The sequence below is a fragment of the Schistocerca piceifrons genome, chromosome X, assembly GCF_021461385.2.
Source record: "Schistocerca piceifrons isolate TAMUIC-IGC-003096 chromosome X, iqSchPice1.1, whole genome shotgun sequence".
NCBI lineage: Eukaryota > Metazoa > Arthropoda > Insecta > Orthoptera > Acrididae > Schistocerca > Schistocerca piceifrons.
In genome coordinates, this window is record NC_060149.1 from 308097944 (window position 1) to 308122401 (window position 24458).

Sequence of the window (24458 nt, forward strand, 5' to 3'; positions counted from 1 at the left end):
TGATGCTCCCACTGAATTTACGACAGTTGTACCGAGAGGTTTTGGATTTTGGTGTGGCCCTGTCGATCGGTGAGCTGTGGTTTATGTACACCTATAATTTGTTACTTTAAACATATTTAGCGGTTTTAGCTTTGGATTTAGTGACTGTGTTACTAAACAATCACCATAGGACACATCCGGTTGGAAAGTGAGTTCATAATAGACTAATTTCCTTTGTTAGAAATATGGTTAGGTTAGGTTGTTACTGTGAATGATTACATCCAAAAAAAGAACGTTTTTGGTCTATATTCTCTCAAAATACGTGTTATTTTTATGTAAATAAGAGTTTAAAGATCATTAAACATCAAGACATCGGCTCTGCTTACGTATATTACATGAGTGTGAACTGACGTTACTAGTGACTTTGTGTACTGGTTTAGTTAGTAATTATCGAAACATGTTTACAACTTTCAAGTAACAATGGAAAGCAATTATGTCAAGCCTGATATTGGAAACCGTACAAACTATCACACATTTATGACTTGTGCAGCACCATTTGGCAATGATATCAGCCTACGTTCCTCTCCACAATAGTATAAGAATTGAGCATTACGTTCCTGTTGTTTGGTGTGGTCAAGTGGTTAGCACGCGGGAATGCGATACGAAAGGACACGGGTTCACACATGGGTGGGTACATAAGTTGTTTTTTTCCTTTTTCTCTTCATATATGCAACACGTTCTGAAACATTGTTATTCGTGTAAGTTAAGATTTTTCTGTAGTATTCGTTATTACTTACATGTAAGAGCGCACTTCCTCAGTAATGATTTCACAATTTCTGAGTGTTTAAAAAATGAAATATGAAATTGCTGTAAATGAAATTGCTGTGAGTGAAACAACCGACAGTGACCTTTATATTTTTTCTTGTCAGAAATAATTCACCATTTTTTTCCGAATATGTAGCAGTTTCTGAGTATGTGGTTAAACAGGAATCTAAGAGCACAACTTAAATTACTGGGAATGCGTTTTTTCAGTTTTGTTTTTAAGACCCAAATCGTTGACGTATCATATAGGGAAGTGGGCTACTTAATCATTTGGATCTTTAGGATCGAGCTATAACCACATTCTGTTTATCTTCTTATTCTTTGAAACTCTCAGAATCAATTTTTCCGGGTGTTTTTGTAGATGTATTAGTACAATGTGGTGCTACACACTATTCCTAACTCATTTTACAAAATGTAAAATCCAAAAGATGATGTCAGTGTGAATGAGAATAAGATGACATAATGCGGCATTTACGACAATCTGCAGAATACAGTCAAATATGCTATCGTTATTATGCACGCGTGGAAACATGTGGTCAGGGAAACTGTAAAAATTTCTATGCATTTCAGCTGAGCTATGCATTTCAGCTGAGAATGATGGAAATGGATATACCTCACCTGATACTGTTAAGGAGGAGGCAAGAGCAATGAAGGCGGGCATGTCAGCTCGTCGTGCATTATGCAGCGTCATGCATTATGGCAACATAAACGCAATTTTTGGTACTTCGAAGAATAGTGTGCCTGTGTTGTCTGCTAGCCGCTTTGTGTTCATGGCACTGTGCAAGCTGCAGTGCGCATGCATGGATCTGCGGCTGCTTGGTTTTGATTGGCTTGCACGAAGCGATCCGACAACAGCACTTCAGTTCTCTAGACCCAAACGGTATCGCTTCTGAAATGCACACTAAATAATACAGGGGCTCTAATTAGAGTACTAGACCATTTGGTGCTCTCAAGTACCGAAATGATCAGCACAATGGCGGAAAGATACAGAATAGGTACCCTGGTGACTTATTTTCATCTGTGCTCTCTCTTGCACACTGCCGCTGCACGCTATCCATGTGGACAGGCCACGTGCTTGCAGGGCTCTACTCTCCAGCACAAAGGAATAAAATGGAAATTTCATGCTGCATATGCAAATGAACAGAGCATGCATGAATAGAAGCATTTGTGCATGTGTGAAGCAGATGAATGATTTGGCTATCGGACGTGTCATGCTGGGAGTAGATCCTCTCAGTGAACATGAAAAGGAATGGTTTGCAAGCAATAGGGCAACATGAAACGAAAATAGAGACACCCTGGCTAGTGGATGGCACTTCCAATAAACACAACTATTGGGGACCAATACATGGATAGAGTGGCAAAAGAAGGATAGAGGGTGAGGCAAGTTTCTATTGAGCATGGGGCCAAGTTTTGGTGTTCTACTGTGAAATGCATGAGCCTGAGAAGTTACGCTTGCTGTGATGATAGTTGCAATCGATTTGTAGCAGCACAGCTAAAATAACAGGTTCTGCGCATTTACATTTTGAAATAGGTGAAGTAATTTTCTCATGGGACTGGAAATATTGCCCAAGAGAGGCAATGCCACTGTTAGGATGAATTTCACGATGACGGGATGGATTTCATGATGACATACTGAAATTGAATTTGAAGTAATTGGATGGGTGACAATTTCAGTAAGGCCACGCAGCTGAAGAACCCACACCATCACAAGATGCACACAAGGAGCACAGTATCTTCAGACTGAAACTCATGACACCATTCCATAAGGTGCAGGAAGGATACTCTGCCAGTAGACATGCTGTTTTTAGTGGAGTCACAACCAGATAATGGCGGTGTGGGTAAAATTCAGTTTCCTACACCAGAATTTGGCCCTTAACAGGGAAAGAGAGAATGGTCACTTGGTTCCAATCGGTATAAACAACTTTAGTAGTGAGAGACTGAAGCTACTTGGCAAGGCACCTAAGAAATTACAGGCTGCAAAATTCACACTGACCCAAAAAAAGTGTAACTTTGGATTAAACATGCTCAAGTATCTGTGACAAATTGTCAGCAATGACAAGATTCATCTGGATGCAAGAGTAGAAGAGAGAACGTACAAATTCCTTGCGCTGACATCAGTGAAGGAATTGCAGTCATTCCTACTGTTAGCACACAACAACACAATCGCATTAGTCTCATTCATTTGATCCAATATGTGCATAACTCTTATGTAAAAGACACTGTCACCAGGCTATCAGAAGGTGAATCTTCTCTTCCACTGTGGTAACAATCCTACATATCATGGAAATTGCTGTATATATTCACCATCAGAAACCTTTCACGATTCAGCCTCCTCCCACTTAGATAACTTTACCCATCACTCTGGGCTTCAAAAAACGATAGCAACACAGTACAGTCTTATCAGGAATGAACTTGCACCTGCATCATCCTGATGCAGCTTTCGTATAAATAATACATGTATTACACACTTTTATTGTTACTTGTATCTCAATCACCTGAAAATTTTAGAGAAATGATTTTTTTTCTTCTGGGGAGGGAGTGTAACAGCTCAAAACCTGACTGGTCATTGAAATACTCTAATGCCAGACGGCACACTTGGAGTTCAAAGCAATTGTGAGCATCTAGTTGTTTCACCACCTCTGCAAAGCTGCAATAAAGCTACCTGGAGATGTGGCAGCAAAACTGTCAATGATCGTAGGTCAGCAGAACTGCTGGCAATGCGTGCCAGTCAACAACCAGTCATTACCTCATCTAGCCCACAAGATGAGTGGCTGACATTACAGACAGCGCACTTGCATTTACTATTTTGCTAAACAGCAAAACAATTTTAACTAGGAGGCCAATAAATACTATCACCTCTGGCAGCAGAGGAAATTAGGATGGCAGGATTAAGTAATCAGCTCCAGTCGCTAGCCTGGCCTCACCTGAAGAAATGTCAACTGCCACACTGCTGATAAACTTGTCATCTCTGCCACCAGATAGATTGAGCAGCAATCTGCAATTATTTGCTGATGGCGCTATAGCATATGGGAAAGTATTGTCATTAGAGTGATTGCAGAAGGAAATAGGATGACTTAGACAGAATTTCTGTTTGGTGAGATGAATGGCAACTTGCTTTAAGTGTAGAAAAATGTAAGTAAATGCAAATAAGTAAGAAAAGATATCCTGTAATGTTCAAATAGAGTATCAGTTGTGTGCTGCCTGACACAGTCATGAAGATTAAATACCTGGACATAATGTTGCAAAGCGATATGAAATGGTACGAACAAGTCAGGACAGTAATAGGGAAGGTGAATGGTAGACTTTGGTTTATTAGGAGGACTTTAGGAAAGTATAGCTCATTTATAAAGGAGACCACATATATAACGCTATTGTGTCACATTCTTGAGAACTGCACAAGTGTTCGGGATCTCCACCAGGTAGAATTAAAGGAAGAAATCAAAGTAATTCAGAGTTACGCTGTTATGTTTGTTATCAGTAAATCTGATCAACACATGATTACTTCAGGGATGCTTCATGAACTCCAGCTGGAACTCCTGGAGGGATGTTTTTGTGAATCACTACTGAGAAAATTTAGAGAACTGGCATTTACAGCTGAATGCAGAATGACTATCGCCACCAACATGCATTTTGCGTATGGGCCATGAAGATGAGTTAGAGAAATCGCACTTTTATGGAGGCGTATAGGCAGTCACTTTTCCCTAACTCCATTTACGAATGGAGCGGGAAGGAAATGACTAGTAGTGGTATAAGGTATCCGTTGCCATGCACCATATGGTGGTTTGCTATGTATGTACAGGTAGATGTAGAGCTAGATGTAGAATCCCTTCATTGCCACCTCAATAGGTCCATTACCGTCATTTCCCTGTATTGGGGCTTTTCATATGGAGACTTTTAGTCCACACTATCATTTGGCACTCATATAATAAAGTTCTTGGGAATTTACTCAGTGCCTGGTTACTTAATTGTTTTGCTACTGCCTATCCTGTCTACAAATTAGTCACCTACTCCTCCTTGGATGCAACCCAAGATCCATCAGTAATCGGATCCTACATTCATATGGTCCCAGCAATGTAGTCATCCTGATTTCAATCTGTCTCATGCTGGATCTGCAAAAGTACTCAATTTCTGCCATTAGTCTATACCAATACGGATCATGATTCATTGAAGCGGGTCATCTTTATTAGCCTGCAGCAATATGTATAATGATTAATCAAAAAAGGTGATCTTTAACTGTTATTTGATCTTTCAATGGCTGTGCTGCTGTGCATGCCCTGTGAGGTAGTAGTGTCTGTGTGCCCTACTGAAAGAAAGTGATTCTGGTTTTTGCTGTCCAGCACAGAATAGGTAGATTATTTATTGCACTGTTGACTGCCTTCTACTGTTACACCAACAACACATAGATGTCTACAGAGTTTGACACTGGCATCTTGTGACAAACCAAATTCTCTCTCTCTCTCTCACACACACACACACACACACACACACACACCAGCAACCCATAAATCAAATGTTCATGGGTGTAATGTGTGCTTACAGAGATATAGCCCTCATTTTCAAGTTGGATATGAACTCTTGCTCACAGAAGTATAACATTAGTCTGTTCCAGAATATTTTAATTTATTCTGTAAAGACATGTAATGAGTTTTCTTATGTCTAATTAGCTCCTGTGTCTGAGATAGCATGGATTTCAGAACCAAATGCTATGGGAAAGCCAGTCTGGTCTTTTCATTCACAAGACCCACAAGGCTATACAAGGATCAGACAAAATAATGGAAACATTGCAAGAAATGTGTGCCTGAACATTAATGAAGCAATGCAGGTTGAACTGTAGTATTTGATCACAAACTGCACCTGTGCAATGTTATCAATACATTACAAGTGGCAATCATGGTCAGAACAGAGTTCTATATAGTTGTGAGTGTATTATGTGAGTGATAAACAAATTTGAAAATGGGCAAGTTGTTGGTGCTCATATGGAGGGTGCATCCATAATCAAGGGAGTCAAAGTATTTGGTATTTCAAGAGGCACCATATCACAGACTTACAACACATACAGGGAAAATGGAAAAACATCACCTGCTAAGTCACAACATGGACACAACTGTGTGTCGTGTGATAGTGATCGGTGGTCATTGAAGAGAATTGTGATAAAAAAGAAGAGGACAACAGCTGCAAACGTCACTACAGACCTGAATAACGCATTCATGAACCCTGTTGGCAACAAAACAACACAATGGGAGCTCCATAACAAGGGATTCACAGGACAAGCTAGAATTCCAAAATGGCACATCAGTGATGCAAATGCCTGTAGCTAGAAAATGTGGTGCCACAGACATAAAGCCTGGACTATGGAGCAATGGAAGGCAGTTAATTGGTCAGATGAATCTCAATGCACACTGTTTCCATCTTCTAAGCGAGTTTACATTCCAAGAGTGAAAAATGGCGGGGGGCGGGGGGCGGGGGGGGGGGGGGGGGGTTAAATGATGATTTGGACTGCCATATTGTGGTATTTCATGGGCCCCATGGGTACTCTGCAAGGGTGTATTACTACTATTTTGGCTGAACAGGTCCATCTCACAGTTAATATTTGTCCCCTAATGATGATGCTCTTTTCCAAGACAACAGGGCCCCTGTTCATACAACCTGCATACTACAGGGCTGGTTTTATGAGCATGAGGATCAACTGTCACAGCTCCCCTGGCCACCACAGCCACCAGATCTTAACATTATTGAGCCTTTGTGGTCCACTTTGGAAAGCAGGGCACGTGATCGCTATCCACTTCTATCATCATTACCTGAACTTGCCACTGTTTTGCAGAAAGAATGGTGTAAGATCTCCTTGAAAATCACACAGGACTGGAAGCTGTTTGAATGCCAACTGTTTTCTTAAACTGTATTAGGCATGTTAATGTGCTGTGTTTTTGGTGTTTCCATATTTTTGTCCAACCCCATATTTATAGTTCCATAATATCCATTACTCAATACAGTAGGCACTAATGGCATATGTATTTAGATATAAGAACCCCCCAAACAAATGGCTGAACCACGTAAAGGCCAATGACAGAGTGTAACTCACTTGAGGAGTCCTGGGATGGTGTAGCTTCTGGTTACAGGACTTCACTGTACCTCATCAGTAATGAATATTTGTTTAGAATTTGTATCAGGTATGATTAACTGATGAAATTCAAAATGTTCAAAGAGAACACAAAATAGAATGTTCATACAAATATATGGGCACCATTAACAATATTATAATGTAATCTGAAACTACATTTCTTGTTTCATTTTGTAAATTCACTATGTCAAACAAAAAGTACTTCAAAAGAAAAGGAAAAGAGCGAAGGGAAGCCCGAGGGTATGCTAAATAGAAACTGAACACATGAGGGTGGACATCAGATGTGAAAAGAGAACTTAAAAGTACAAAAGATTAGTATGATGAAAAGAGACTGGAAGATCATGTGCTTTATTACTAGGGCAGAGAAGTAATTGTGATGATAATGATGATGAAAATGAAATGATTGTCATGCAAGCAGTAAATTAAATAACATATTTTAAATGCTAATCTCATTAAAATTACCAACGAAATATCCAATACTTTACATTCATTGTGTATCTCTGACATCAACCAATAACCTGTTTTAATTTTCCTCAATAATTATGGAACCTAATACTATGTGTTAGACACTCGGAACATATTGAATACCTGAAAATGTAAAATCATTGTAAATGTACACTATCTTAAGCAACTACGTAGATTATTGTACTGTTTCCCCAGCATAGCTTACCTCCTTGTACCCCAAAATGAACCACCGGTGTCGGCTGGTTCCAACATTCGTGGTGTTGAACTACCAAAAGCAAATACTGCAGAACTTCGTTCATTTTTCCTCTTCGAGTCTATGCGAGCTTCACGTTCCTGAAAAGGAAAGTAAACTTATTGATTAGGAAACCATAAATTTAACCAGAGGGGATACAGTTACATTATCAAATAGAAGCTAGTTCCCATAATTTGTATCATTTCAGGCAGGGGGGTTACCTTCATAGTCTCAGATGTTATTGAATTTAGCATATGTTAAAATTCAGGAGTAAGTAAGAAACATATAAATTTTTTTTTTTTTTTTTTTTTTCGTTTTCTCCAAAAAAAATCCTGCCCCGACATACAGGCCTCCAAAGATGACACTGCGAACACCATTTTGAAGATGCGAATTTCAGAAAAATTCTTCTCTGTAACAGTTCTAGATATTTTGTTAGAGTATTTTTATTTGAAAGATAATTGCTTTATGATTACAATGGTACCCTCCGTTTGGTCCTATCTGACAAAGTTCTTTTACTGTCGCCTTTCGAAATTTTTTCAAAACTGCCAATCCAGAGAAGTTAGATTTTTTTTCTGTTGATTAGTACCATGTAGTACAATATTCTCTGTAAAGCAGAGCTTCCACTTTTAAGTTGGACAGGTTTTATTTTTAAACATATTTTTTTTTATCTTTCAAGAGTAATGTAAGTCTTCGCTGAAGTTGTTTCTTACTAATTTCTTTGTTACAATGTTTATTTCTATTGTCTTTGTTGCAGTTATTTCTTATCACTTTCTTTGCTGCAGTTATTTCTTTTCACTTTCACTGCTGCAGGTATTTCTTGCACTTTGTTGTAGTTTCTTGTCAGTTTCTTTGTTGTGGTTTCTGTATTGTAGTTGTTCAGTGCTAATTTGTTTACTGAAGAGGCTTCTAAGAAATCTGAGACCATCCAGTGAGTTCTGTGTTTTTATGAGGAATTTGCCAGTTGACACAGTTCCAACGTGTTTTGTGAAAAGGACTGTTTGAAATGTCTTCTGATTGGGGCCACAGGAGAGTGAAGTGTGCTGACTATTTGCATATCCATAAAAAGAGTGATATATAAGACAAACAAAAAAAAACAGACTTTGTTCGGGTTGGGAATAAGTGTTCTCATTTGAAGACTCTGTTTCAAAGTGAAGATGTTTCCAGTGACGACTTTTTGTGTTCTAAATGTTTCGACAGAATAGCAACAATGATAGTATCTGAACAAGGTGAAGCCTCCCATGGTGCAGATGATGCAGATTTTGCATCAGTAGAGGAAGAATTAAATACCCTGAATCAGTCAACTACAGAGGTAGGTGTTAGTCCTGTTAAGAAACTGTGGTCAGTGAAGTTGAGTCATAAGCTCTAAGCATCAAGAAAGCACAGAGAAATTACTAAAGCTATGGATGAATACACTACAGCAAAACTGACCACACTCCTCAAAGTAGAAATTCCATCTTCAGAAGAAAATAAACCAAAGTAATCGTGCATCCTACAGTGAAAAGGTGCAAGTTTTAACTATTATTCCAGAGACATTTTCAAAGGAAACAATTTTCAACCATGTTCCATCAGTATCAAAGTATATGGTAGACAAATCAAGAAATGTAAAGTCTGTAAAAGGAGTCTTTGGAAGACCACATTCCTATTAGGGGCATCCTGTAGAAGAAGCTCAAGTTCAAATAGTGCAGTCATTTTATCTGGAAGATAAATGGGACTGTTCTCACCAGAGCAGCAACACAAAAGACACTATAACTGTAAGAGTTGAAGGTCAAAAAGTTGTGAAAGTCAAGAGGTACACGACTTGTAGTATTAAAGAAACTTTAGCAATTTGTAAGAGCAACTATACAACTTCACATATTGGAAGATCAAAATTTTATGCGCTACGTCCTAAGTGGGTAATTCCACACCCATCCAGAGACGTCTGTTTATGTGTGTACTGCGCGAATTTTGAACTGTGTGTGGTAACCTCGAAGAACTCATTGGAGCATGTGACACCTTGGTTTGGAGTGTGAAGTCATTAAGAGTCTGTGACATAAAGCAAGATACTCATTTACTTCAAGAATGTGGTGACTGCCCTGGAAAGGGAGGACTGTCTTTACAGACACTTGGCCTGGAAGATGTAGCAAATAGCTCTGCAGAAATTACATATGTGACAGGGGAGGAAAATAAACTAATTAAGAAAACTGTTGCCTTCGACACTTTCACTGATGAACTTGGCAAATGGTCATTGAAAGCAGTAACACGCCAGCATCTGAAGAAATTGCATCAAAAACACATTGCAGAAGTGAATGGATGTGTATAGGCCGCACAACTATGTTTAGTGCTTCACTGTGATTTTGCTGAGTACTGGTCTGTAACTCTCCCACAAGGAGTACAAGGTTATCATTGGAGTATTGACCAGGTTTCAATTTTTACAGGAATGACATATTTTCAAAACAAGACCACAAGGGTTGCAGTTATAAGTGATGACACAAGACATGACTCAGCACATGCTTTGCCAGCAATGCGCAAAATTCCTCATCTGCAAACAGGGGCAGTCATTTTAAAAATCATTACCAGCTGTCTGAATTAAGTCGCTTGTGCCAACTGACTGGGTATACAGTGCTACTGGTCACAGGAAGGAGCCTTGTGATGGTGTAGGAGCCATGCTGAAGCACCATGCTGCAAAACGTAATCTTTTCAGACCAAATACAGTTGTGATTCAGAATGCTAAGGATTTTAAGAGAGTCGTGAAATCTTACACATCCGCAGGCCTCATTCTTTTGTCCAAAGAGGAAATCGAAGAATTCCATGAGCAGAAAAAGGAGAATGGTCCAAACAAACTACTCCTGTGAAAGGAATTCAGGAGATACATTTTTGGACTGAAAGTGATGGGCGAACTCATATTGCACACACTTTAAAGAGCAAGAAAGAAGAAATTTCGTTCGTTTGGCCAACACTTCAGAAAAAGCAGGATAATATTCAGATTCACAACCAGAGAAGGGGGATGTCTGAGGCGTGTGTGTATGACTGTGACTGGTGGATTGCAGAGATTATAGACACCAGTTATGAGTTAAACGAAATTGTAGTGAACTTTATACTACCACATGGACCAACAGCTGGATATCAGTTTCCAGCTGAAGGACAGCAACAACGCTATCAGTGCTCACTTCCGGTTCACAATGTTTTGAAGACTGTAAGTTCTCCAATTCATATTGATTGAACAAGAAAGCATCGCTCGATATCAAAGGAAGACACTGAAGCAGTGGAACACATTTTTAATTCATTGACTGGCTAATTTCAGCACTAAATAGAGTGCACAGAAGTTGTATAAATTGAAACCTTTAAGTCTTTCGACCTTTCACATACATTTTGGAACCATTTAAAATGCTTGAAAAATGAGCCTCTTACTCATCTTTCAAAACTAAAATTATGTTAAATAAGGCCAGGTTTTGATTTTTATGAGCCTGTTACGTGATGATGTGGTAACAAAACAGGTTTTATGTATAGCAAAAATTTCAATTGTTTATAAAACCTGTTCAATCTAAAAGTGGAAGCTTTCCTTTTCAGGGAATATATAACTATATGGTACTAATTAACAGAAAAAAATCAAAATTTTGTGGATTGGCATTTTTGAAAAAAAAAAAAAAAAAAAAAAAAAAAAAAAAAAAAAAAAAAAAAAAAAAAAAAAATTCCATAAATTCCAAAAATGTTCAGAACACAATAGTACAAGAACTTTGACAGATAAGTCCAAATGGAGGATTTCTTTGTAATCATAAAGCAATTATCTTTCAAATAAAAAAACCAACTAAATGTCCAGAACTGTTCCAGAGATACAGCATTTTAAATTATTTTCCAAAATTCGCATCTTCAAAGTGGTATGCGCAGCGTATTTTTGGAGGGCTGTATCTTGGAGCAGAAAGTTTTTTGGAGAAAACAAAAAAATACGTGTTCCTTACTTAGTCCTTCATTTTAACATATGCTAAATTCAATAACATCTGAGACTATGAAGGTAAGATTTTTTCCTGGGCTGCCTGAATTGATATGGACTATGCCAGTAATAGTTGAGAAAAATTCAGGAGTGAAGCATGAATAGACTTTGTTCTATCACTTTTATATCATACCAGTTGTATTTGTCATTTCACCTGACTTCCATGGGCTAACGTCCCACTACCCATTCCCCATCTCATTGTTCTACTCCTGTAATTTCTTTCAATCTAAAATTTGTCCCATGCACTCATCCACTACAAGTGAAACCCGCCATGTTATTTATCAATTGATGTGTGTTCACTGCGTGACTTTTAACATTGGAAAGACCACAATTAAGCTGACTCGATGCATGAATCAACACAGCCGCTGCTGAGCACACTACACCGAAAAGGCCATTTGGATCATTCCACCCTCCACAAGAATTCCAGAACTTCAGAGACAGAAAATATTCTCCAACATATCAAATCATCCCAGCACCATCCTCGATTTGATCACTGTTAGCGAAACCCCTCATTTGCTTACATAGTAGAATTGCATTATTTACTCAATTACTTGCCCTCTTTCTTTTATTGTCTCCTATCTCTCAACCTCCCCCACCCCCCTCCCCAAATCATCCTCTCTTTTACCAATTATTTATATTTCTCAATCACCTCTTTTCATCCTTTAATCCATCTTCATTCCATTCCTTCTGTCATCTCTGAAATGAATCTGATACGGTACTTACTGATATACTATCTTTGGCCTCCTACTATTTCTCTGGCAACTTTTCCTTCACCTTTGCCTCTCTCCATCTTCATAGGATCTGAGTGACCTGCCAATCCTCTCCCTTTTCCCAACCTTTGAATAGCCAATACCACTTTCCTTCCCTGAAGGAGGAGTGTATAAATTAGGGTTATTATCCTGTTTCTGTACTTTTTCTCTATTTTATCTGGGTTTATCAGCAGTGTTAGGAACAGTGCCCTCTGAAGTCACAGTCTTTTATATAAAACAAGACCACCAGCTGGCTGATGCAGAGGCTAAGTCTAAGTAGTACACTTAGGTTTGATTGTATAAACATCCCCGACTGGGGTTCAATTTTGACCTTAGATTAGAAACTGATTTCTATTCAGGATCCTGCTGTATTGTTTAACACTAGACCTCGATCCACTGATGGATGGTCCAGTGTTGATCTAAGTTAACATGAAACACACTTGGCGTCACTGCTAAAAATAGCTATTGACGAGATTATCGTGCTTCTACCACTGATATAACTTGTACATTGCAGATATAGGGAATTTATTATCAAAGGTGCCGTGTTAAAAGGATGTAGGAAAGTAAGCAGAAAAAGTTGCTATCTTCAAACTTCTCCCTAGCTGAAAAAGTTTTGTTGCTGGAAATTGTGTAGGGTCAGTATAAAGAAAGCAAGTAAGTGATAAAGTTACTACAGTTAATGCAGAAAAGGCATGGAAAGAAGCTGCTGTAGACTTTAATTCAGACAACACAGTGGCAAATGATGACTGGAAATGTTTGAAAAGATGTTACAACAATATCAAGAAAAGGGCTAAGAACACATTCATGCATGACAAGGTATAATTATAATATGCAGTTTATAATTATTACATTTCATCTTTATGTATATCAAATGTGCTGTGTAAACTGGAGAAAAACCAATGTCAAATCTTTTGAAAGTCAAAATGCATAAAACAGGAAGTGGCACTTTCGTCTGGTCTACTGTTACAGAAAAAGTGCAGAAGTTAACTGCAGTCCTGAAACCTCAGTTTATTCCTATTTCCAACCCCTACAACGACAACACAGATTTTCATTCATAAGTTACATATAGTGGTTTATATACACTTCAATCAACTCAAATAAATTTTTTAAAACTAATCTTCTGCATAAAGGTAGTTTATTATATTATTTGTTACATTCTTGTTCATTTCTTGTTCTAATACAGATTGAAGTAACACTGAAAGTTGCAGTTCATTCACAAAAATCAGTAAATGATTAGATGGCTTCAAATGAAAATACTGTTCTTGTTGATAACAATTAAAATGAAGACAAGGAAGGGAGTGTTTGCACTGAGTTTGTAAGACAGCAATACATTTCATGTTTTGAACAAAAAATAACCTGTAATTATAGACAAATGTGCATCATGTCAACCCGGAATCTGTTGCAGAGCCTTCAATGTCAAAATCACCTACCATAAACAAAAAGAGCTGATAAAGTTTCTATGACCAACAAAGAAAACGTTATTTTATTGTAGAAATAGGAAACAGCCAATTGGTTGCAAATTGGAAGGTTTATTAGAAGTCCTTCAATATGGTTTAAACATTTATAAAAACAGCTTCTTCAGAAGGAAATACAGACAACTGGATTACATAATCCATTAAATTTCGGGCATGCAGCCGCGCAAATAAAATTTCTTCTACTGATATTTCGGCCGCGATCAAATATCGATAAGCACATCGAATGTCCGTACGCCTTCGCCACAGGCGGCGCAGCATCTGTGACCCGCATGCGCAGTACCGCCGTGGTGGAGCATATAAGGCCGCGCTTGGCACCTTGCTGTCAGTCTTGGAACTCGCTCTGAAGATGGCCGGACGATACGCGGCCGAAATATCAGTAGAAGAAATTTTATTTGCGCGGCTGCATGCCCGAAATTTAATGGATTATTCATTACGCCGCGAGAAGTTGAAAATGCACAACTGGATTACATGTTGTGGCAGAGGCACGTTAAAATACAGCTGAAAGGCATCAGTCAAATACAAAATTTCACCTCTATAATAAATTAAACCATGTTGTGCATGTTTCAATTTATTATGGAGGTGAAATTTGCAACTGATTGGCTGTTTACTATTTCTACAAGGAGATTTTGTTATATGGTTGTTGCTATGTACAAGTACAAAATTTTGAAAGAAAATGTTCTTGATGTGAAACACCAATTTTAAAAAAGGACACGAATTCACGCACAAAATAAAATTGTTGGTTGACAAACACAAAATAAGAATGGTTACACAGAAAGTGCGTAGAGAAATCAAAGACCTGGAACTACAAGAAATTAGAAGAAGATCCGACCTTCAAACTGGCACTTTGTAAATTTATTCCAATTTTGTAACTGTTTTATGTACATACACAATTAGTAAAGCCACCGTCATTGCACCGTGCTTCCAGTTGGCTTCATTTTCTGTTGGTATTGGAATTTCTTCGTACGATCTTCTCCTGACAAATTGTGTCATCTGTTTCACGCTCCTCATCCGATGCTCTAACAGCTATATTGTATTGTGCAACTCAAATGCTGCTGTTATAATGACAGCTGCATAATTTGGTTTCACTCTGAGTCCTAAACTTAAAGAACTCAGCATTACATTTTCCACATTAACAAACACCGACACAGGTAAAAGAAGTGGCAAGTGGAAAAAAAATAAATAATAATAATAATAATTGAAGAACTAATGTGAGTTCGAACCTAAGCTCTTTGGGACTGTATTCCAGAATGCAACCAATGAACCACCACGTGATCACCACAACTTTACTTAAGTATGCATACTACTAGTTTTTTCCATTAATGTGCCTGCCATTAGCATGGCACTTAAGCACTTGATTTGTAGTTAAAAATTTAATGTGAATTGTGTAATTATTGTTATATACAACATAGTAAACATTTTTCTGAGATGAGTTCAATCATTTGCTACTGCCAAACTATATATACTTATACTTCACAAAAAATATTTTAGTTTTCCCTTTCCTCATTGCTGCTGTCTATAAAAAGTCATAAACTAATCACATTGATTGTGAGGCATCTCTAAAACTGTCATGAGATCAGTTGTTATCTGCACTCATTACTTACACAGTTGATAATTTTTTAAGTTTTACTGTTAACTTCTTTTCAATTCTCCTTTGTGCAAAACAAAAGCCTTGTTTTGGAACGCCAACTAGGTTATAAACTGACAACTGCAGCTGAACTTGACTTGATTTAACCAGTCAAAGATGATCCTACTCCATGGCGATATAATCTAGGAGTAACATTTATACAACATAGATTTCAGAGTTCCGCTTTATCTAAGATTTTTTCCTGTGTTTACCTAAGGTTAACCGCTTTATACAACTGGTCCTTAATCCATACATATCATACAAATGTGTGTGTGTGTGTTTTACACCTTCTCCAAAACCAATGAATCAATTTTAACCAAACTTGGTACACATATCCCTTACTGTCAGGCAACAATCATTGTGGAGGTTAGAACCACCCACCTATCATGGTTCACGAGATATGATGCCGTAAACAATGGAATGTGTGAAAAACTGCTGCATTGCACATTAAGTTTAAATTACTTACTTCTATTCTACAAACATCATTCACAACACATTTTGCAGACAATACCCACATATGCTGCTGAATGTACATACAAAATTATATAATTGTGTGACACACAGATCAGGAAATAGGACATCATAAACACTGATACGCGTGAAAAACTGCAATATTATGCATGACTTTTACATTTATTACTTCTTTGTTATTAATTATATTCAGAATATATTTCGTTGACACTATCAACATATGCCACTGAATGTACCTACATAAATATATCATTGTACAACACATAGTTCAGGAGATATGGCATCATAAACACCGTGATATGTGAAAAAATTCTGCATCATGCATGAAGGTTTAATACATTTATACTACTAACACACTCCCACAGTCGAGTCAACTTCAGGAAATCCCTAATATCTGGCAGCACATTGGACAGCTTTAAACTGCGAGTGTGAACAGCTGTAGGTGAAAACAATAGCCATCTACAGAGCTATGAAGAGATGTTGTCATAGATACATTTACAAAATCGCATTGCAAACATAAAGCAGCTATGCCCAGCATACCGAAACTTAATTTGCATACTGCACTTAAATATTTGTATTTTATGCCTATTTCTTTGTACAACTGTTTCACAATTTCATAGGTGTTTTCGTGAATAAATAGAAACAAAATTTTTTACAATAATTCACAACAAACACAGTTCTGGTTTGTCAGCCAGTGTTACAATAAACTTGGCCACCCCTCGAAATCCTATGACCAGTTATCTAAATGGACTGTTAACAACTGTAGCATGCAACATTTTCTGTTAGAAATATTGTCTTCCACTTGAGCTGTTCTGATGTTGCATCTGCTTGTGGTCTACTGGGAAACCTCACACACTGTTAACAAAGTAGAGAGTTTGTACTCAAGCCTTTGATTTCTGGAATCATGTTATGGCTCTGTGCTAAAAGTATCAGTCTGTGCAAGAGAATTTATGTGATTTTCTGGTCATCAGTAATATCAAAACCTACCAAAAACACAAAGTTCATAATGTTTCTGTTCCATGCTTTGGTAAGTAGGTTGCTATGAGTATATTTGTCAATAGTTAATTTTTATTTTAAGTGATAGCATTATATTTATGGTTATGTATTGGGTTTTGAATATTTGAGGGTGATGGGCATTGTTAAAGTGTTATAAAATGGAGATTCAGGTGGAAAAAGTCCAACATTTGCTATACACTGATCAATTCGGGATTAACAAAGGAGTAAAGGTGGCAGAGGCCTTGTATGGTGGGAGTGCCATCAGAAAAATCATGTCAAGAAATGATTTCTTCATTTCGAGGAGGATTGTTGTGATAAAAAATGCTTAATCACTTTAATCCATGATTTTTCATAATGGTGTACTCGATAATTGGAAAATATGAAGGACTGTGACCATTTAACCCTCCATATGACATTTTCATTTAATGGGTAAAGTTCAAATGTTGAGTCTAAGAGTATTGGATGCTCTCATTCAAAGCAACAAAAATCAATGGGTGGCATATCTGCATTTTTTGTTGAACATTATCAGCTGACTCACTGAGAATTCCTATTCAGTATCATTACATGTGATGAGACATGGTGCCTTTGTGTTCTCTTTATAAAAAGAAAGTAGTGGCTGAGCTAAAACGAACAACATCTTCTCAAACAAACGCCAGTGTGTGTGTCCACAAAAGATAATGCTACACATCCGGTGACAAAGTGAGGGTGTTGATATCCGCAAGTAGCTGGATATCAGCACATTAGTTCTCAGGAGAAAAACAGATGAAGCCACAAGGAGAAAGAGCCACCTGCAGAAGAGAATATGACACAAAGCAGTAGGTGAGCTAAACACAGCTGAATGACAGTGGGCAAGACATACAGAAGGATAAGCCTCAAGCAACCTATGTTTTTGATCCCAAAAACGGGCCTACAAAAATAAAGATGGATTGGGAACCAGAGGGGTTTGGGGTTGGGGTAAGGGCAGTGAAAGATTTAGGGCATGCTGCTTGGTGCCATGCACATGCCATGCAACCACAGATCATTGTTTCGATGTCTTCGTTCATCCCCAGCCAGTACACATGTTGGCGAGCTAACATCTTCATGCGAGACATCACCAATGTCCCCGATACAGTAAGCTCAACACCAATTGGCATAATTCTGCTGGGATGACCACCCAAGATGGTTATCCATGGCTCACATAGCGCAGTACCTGGCTCAAGGTGGGGTCCCAGTAGGTGGCACCGGCGCAACAAACGGCTGTAATGGGGAAACTGCCCAACGCCCTTTGCCTCTCGGTATCAATGTGGAAACAAAGGATCTCCTGTTGGTCAAAATTAAGGTCTGGGCCAGTGGGGAGACAAGACAACACATCAGCATTGGAATGCTGCACTGTGGGATTTTACTGGATGGTATAATTGTATGCACACTCAGGAACAATATCCAGTTCTGGAGGCTTTGGGCTGTATGCTCCCAGAGGCTGAAGTGTGGCATGAATAATGCCACCAACAGCTTGTATTCTGTAATTAAAAAGAACTGTATCCCAAAAAGGCAGACATGAATTTTTTTAACAGCCAGTGCCCCCTTTTTGATCTGGGAACAGTTTTTCTGTGCAGGGGTCAACATTTTTGATGTGTTTTCTATAGGCTGTTTGCTGCCATCCCCATTCCTGTGTGCCAAGACAGTCTCCGATGCTATAGGCAGATGCATTGGCCGCCACAACCAATAGATGACCAGGAGAGAGTGGCGTGAGGCAATGGGCAGATATTCAGCACATTTTTTCAATTGGTTAAAAGCTACTTGCACACAGAGGTCTAGTAATAGGGCACACCTCTTTTACACAACTGACTGCGGTTTGGGCTATGTGGGATAAGAACTTGGGACAGTAATTTCTTTTGCCCAAAAACACCTGCCATTCAGGTAAGCTTGTCAGGCTTGGTATGGAGTCTATTGTTGTGAAATTCTGATTAGTGGGCTTGATTCCCTCTTTGGTGAGCCAGTACCCCAAATATTCCATGTCCCAAAGGGTCATAAGAAGGTGGAGTGCCCCATGTACTAGATTTCACCAGCTCAATAACCCCAGCAGCCTGGAGTTGATTTAGTTCCTGCTTCACAGCAGCATGTAAGGAAACTGGAATTGGTCTAGCGCAGTAAAAACGATGCGTGGCGCCCCATAACATGAGTCTGTTGAAATCTTCATAAATTAACAAGATATTACACACTTGAGCTTGAAGCAGATGGTGTGTATGTGAAGTGTCGTGCCATAATCAAGTAGGATTTCAGGACTTCCATGGAATTATGGAAATCTGGCAGTGGGAGTAGACTAATACAAAAGCCTGATTAGCTAATTATTTAATGTCCCACATTAATCAATCAAACTGTGTATCTATAAATGACCAAAAATTATGTCGGCATAAACAGAAAAATGCCAGTATCAACCAAAGTGTGTAATTTAGTAATTTCATATGTTTTCTTACCATCAAATACAGTGCGTCATAGTAGGAATGGTCAATATTCCGGGATATGACAGGAGCAATAATTCGAAGCAAAAATGTTTAGTAAACATGGCTTCAAATTTGCATACCCTAAGAGCTATGAGTACTACTTCAACTTTGATACTGGAAACAAATCTCTTCTACTGCAAGATCTTTACTTTCCATATTTTGAGGGGTGGTAGTATGGATCAAGAGAAGAAAGAAAAATTTCCAGTTAATATGGGTTCTAAAATGCGTACCTTAAGAGCTGTGAGCTATGGGAATTTTTTTCTTGCGGTCCTTACTACCTCCTCCCAAAATATGGAAAGCAAAGAGATTTGTTCCATGGTATTGAAGACAATGAAGTGCTCATAGCTCTTAACATATGAATTTTAGAGCCCATGTTTACTAGACTTTTTTGCTTCAGTTGATCATTCCTGTCACATACCTGAATACTGACCATTCCTCCTGGGACAACCTGTACACAGACTACTGAAACGAGGTTGCTAGAGAATTTACGATGGAGAAGTTTCCATAAGATTTCATTCCTGATTTAGGATTTAGCTGACTGTAACTTGGTCAAAGAAGAGGTAAAAAGGTGATGAAGTATTCTAGGTCTCCACTGAGACAGGAACAGAAATAAACAATTCTTCACTATACAAAGCAACCAATCTAACCACTGACACAGAACCTCTCAAGTGTGAGGTTTCAAAAGTTCAAGATGTTTACAGCATTCGATGCCCCACATATTGTCTACCATGCAACCACAAATTGGCTGCTAATGGCAACAGGTGGCTGGACTGGAGGCATCCAATGGCGAGTATAGAATGATGCTATAGAGCATAGTTGTGCTGCTTTGGCGATAAGTAACTCACAACAGTGCTAATGCTGTTGATACAAAGCACAGGAATAGCAAAAATAAACAAACCAAACATTGCATTATATCTACAACAACGATTGCAAAAGTTGACATTTCATCAGAAAAGAACCCACAGAATTTCACAGAATGAGAAAAAGGTGGCAGATGAAATATCAGCAGTTCTTCAAGATGAGTTCGTGGAATGTACGGTGTTGTATATGCTTGACTGTGCATACAATGTACATGAAGAGTACAATGACGTCGAATTTTGCTAAATATGTAAAAGTGATACTAAAACAGGTGTTGAGCCATGTAGTTCATCATCCTTGTTGGACAGGGAGTGACAAATCCCATCTCCAGTGAAAAGGACAATCACTGTACAAGGAGTGGGGCTCAACATAATTACGTACATGGACGATCAGCCTCAGTATAAAAAGAAAAAAAATATATATAAACAGATTTTGAATAAGTCTAAAGCAATACAACCGCATAGTGCATAAGAAAAACTACAGACATTCAAGGGAGGACAAGGACCACTTGTTATAAAAACTGGTGTTTGTCTGTTTCAAGCATGCCTGATACAATTTACAGGACACACATGACAGTGTCCTATTACATTACATGCATAGAATTGTGCAACTTAAATTACAGTGATTTCAAGGGAAGCAGTGGATGGTTGCATAACTTCAAATAGTGTTACAGTATTTCAAAACTTAAGATAATGAAATTTCTTACAAAGCATCAACTTGACGATGCATAGCAAACTGCAGGATCGGCCCGAAAATTTGTAGAGGAGATAAACAAACTTATCCCATTGTTCAGTAAGGAATTTGTTTTCAACTCTGACCAACTGGGATATGAATAAAAAATGCACATGAAAGGAACCCTAAAAATTAGAGGTACCAACATCAATGCATTAATGCATTCACGTACAATTATGCAGACTGTTAACCTGGATGGAAAGTTTTTTATTGTGGTGCGAGAAGTTGTGGTTGCTCTATTCCCTATGAATTTTTCTCATGTGCCATACAATTCTTTTTCATGCGAGTGATCTTGCAAGGTCAGTAGGGAATATTTACATCAGAGCAAGCAAGAATGGGAAAATGGTTGTAAGTGAACTTCAGCTATGGTGTGAGCACTGCTTTTGGCCAACAGATGGTAAAAATAACTTGCTTTTTCTTGATTCCTAGTTTGTGTATAATCATCATAATCCTTTAGCACAAACCAGATGTCCTGAAAAGTGTATCACATTGTAATTCATACCACCTGGAACCACTGAACAAATTCAGCCTCAGGATGTTTGCTTTCTCCATGCCTATAAAATATATTACTGCACTATCTGCAGCTACACCTTAAAGGATAGCCAGTTTCACGGTAAGCTCCACGACAGACTGTTTCGCATTTGTCGGCTGCATGCCATCACATTCCATCAGTTTTCATCACCCCGTTACACCAGTCTGATTCTATAAATATTCTTTAAGAGCGGATACCTAGCTGAATGTCCTGAATGGTGTGTAACACCCAAGGAGTTCAATTTCGATCTCAATGATATGAAACTTTCTGATCACTGTGGTGCATCATTTTTCATTTGGTGTTCATGGTGCTAGTTAACAGTTTGTTTTGAACATTTCTTGAATGTCAACACTGTCCATTTTGTGAAGTGTAATACATACATCCCATGGAAGGTTGATCTCTGTACCTCCCAACACTCATTTTCTGACACCCTTCTGATGCACATGGTGAGTCTTTACAGCTAATATTTTTCCTGTCGTAATTGTAAACACAACACTTTCAAATGAGCCTTACTAAAGATGGAACTTGCGACCTCGCACCCAAGGGAACCCTTGTGAGTTAGTGAGCCACTGCTGCATTCATCATTCTCTCGTTGCATAGAGATGACCAAGACAGATAATTTAGAATGTAAAAAATGAGGTTAGTTGTCGCTCTTCTGAGAAACCACCTTTCTGGACACAAAAACTTAAAATTTATTAACTCAATGTCACATCTTACATGAGAATCATTCATAATATTGAATCTATATAAGAAAATGTCAAGTGAATTTAGCACAATAGTTCTGCACCATTCCAGAAAGTAAATCGACAATCACAGAGTTACCACACATATTCTATGATGTTGCCAAGAATCAATTACACTTGTGGCAGGATGGGTAAGTTTCAAAAGATAATCTGTTTCTACTGTCTCCCAACTGAGGAGCACCACTTTCATTTCAATGATGAAACGCAGGCAGCAGCCGTCTTGACTGAGTACTGAAATACCACAAGAATATGACAATGAGTTTCAGTCCCATTTAGGTAACTATGAGGCCATGCTGCAAAATAATACATCTGAATTTTTTATTCTGTTCTTGATATCAGTTGGGATATTATTTTTCATGCATATTACTTGGTTGACTTTCCTGCTTCGCTGTGACAAGCTGTAACCCTCTGCTGCTAGAGGGCTCCAAACTGTAGCATGTAACATGGTGATGTGCAACTTAACTATGTTAGTGCGTGTGCTGTAATCAAGTTTGGAATTTGAAGTGTTTGTCCACACATGGAGCACCCTCTCCTTCAGTATGACAATGCCTGACCACATGCAAGTGCTGCGGCACCTGCAACAATCCGACATCTTGGGTTCACTCCCATTGATAATCCTCTATACAGTCCCAACTAGGCTCCATCTGACTTTCACCTGTTTCCAAAACTTAAAGAACTTCACTTTGATAATGATCAAGTGGTGCAAGCAGAGGTGGTGATGGTACTCCATCCACAAAGTCAAACATTATACAGTGATGGTATCAACAAGCTGATTGCTTGTTGGGAGAAATTTATTCATTGCCAGGGTGACTATGTTAAGAAATAAATCTGTAGAAATGAAGAATAAAGATGCAGAATGTTAATACTGTTTGTATTATTTAAAAAGCTGTATGAATTTTCACATAAAAAATTGGAGGCATTACTTTTCAGCACACCCTTGTACGAGTTGGAGCTAAAGGGTAATTACAAATAATATTCATATGCACTCACTGCAACATGAACACCATAAATTTAAGAGCAGAAGAAATTATTCTGGTTTTGGCAGCTGCCATAATCTTTTAATCTTAAGTGAACTGTAAACTGAAAACTTTATTCTTTCACCAGATGGTATTCACTTTTTTCCTTCTTCTTCTTCTTCTTCTTCTTCTTCTTCTAGCATTGCTCAATATAACATAAACATTATATATACAAATATATATTGTTCTTTTAAATATTATACACATAAAACAGTTTTACCTTGCACAACACAGTAAACAGAGGAACACAAATCACAAGAGAAAAACACAGGACTGATTGCAAAACACACACACTTCTGCAGATAGATTTCATGAGCGATGAATGAAGAATAATAAAATTTCAAATCAAGCAAGTGAAATGTGCCAGGAAACCTAGCACAATAACTGAAAAATTGGGCTTAACAGTGGAGGGAGAGGGGGGGAGGGGGGAGGGGGAACCATAATGCCTGCACGGCAAGTTACATCGGACACCTGCTAAAATGAAAGGAGAAACTGCTGTCATTAGAACATGTAAAACAGAACTCAAAATGCTGACAGTGATGTCTAAAATATGTAATCCTTTGTAATCCTTAACCAAAACTATAGCAATTACAAAGTTACAACATAACCACCACTGATGCTGTGTCAATAAACCACCCAAGACTTTACAGTATTGTATGAATACAATTTCTTGTTATTTGTGAAGAACATAAAAAAAAATGAACTGACAAGAAAGAGTAAGAGTTTCTAGTTATTTGAAAATTTTGCTTTTAAGATATTAAATTTTCCAAGTAGACTTTGGTGGCCAACATTATTTAAGACTTCATCAGTCACAAACTGCCACCAGAGTCATTTTCAAACCTTCATTCTATTGAATCTTCATTTGTGAGATCAAAAATGGTGTTTTCTGAAGAAAACTGGATCTGTTCTCTGTCACAGTTTATTTGCTAATCTCTATTTTGTTTATTGTTTAGAAAAGGGTAGTATTAATACTTATAGGAAATGCACTTAGGGCCTTACACTTACTGCAAAAATTCTTGGGATGAGTTCTATCTAGTCAGTCCATGGATTTCAATACTTTGGTCAAGATACACTCAAAACTGGAGCCAGAAATTTAATGAATCCTATCCTCAAAACTGATATCTTATAGCATTTGGCTCATTATATTCACTGCACCTGTATCTATGTGTTTACCAGGTGTACATGTATGAAATATAGAC

At 38.1% G+C, this 24458-nt stretch overlaps 1 protein-coding gene across 1 annotated transcript in view; it reads right to left on the reverse strand.

Annotated features, from left to right (window-relative positions):
* LOC124722327 (titin homolog) overlaps nucleotides 1-24458 on the reverse strand; it is a 296877-nt gene that overhangs the window by 87115 nt on the left and 185304 nt on the right. Inside the window, exon 5 of the mRNA XM_047247504.1 lies at nucleotides 7590-7717. Within this exon, the coding sequence (XP_047103460.1) occupies nucleotides 7590-7717 (128 nt within the window). The remainder of the gene's footprint in view (nucleotides 1-7589; nucleotides 7718-24458) is intronic.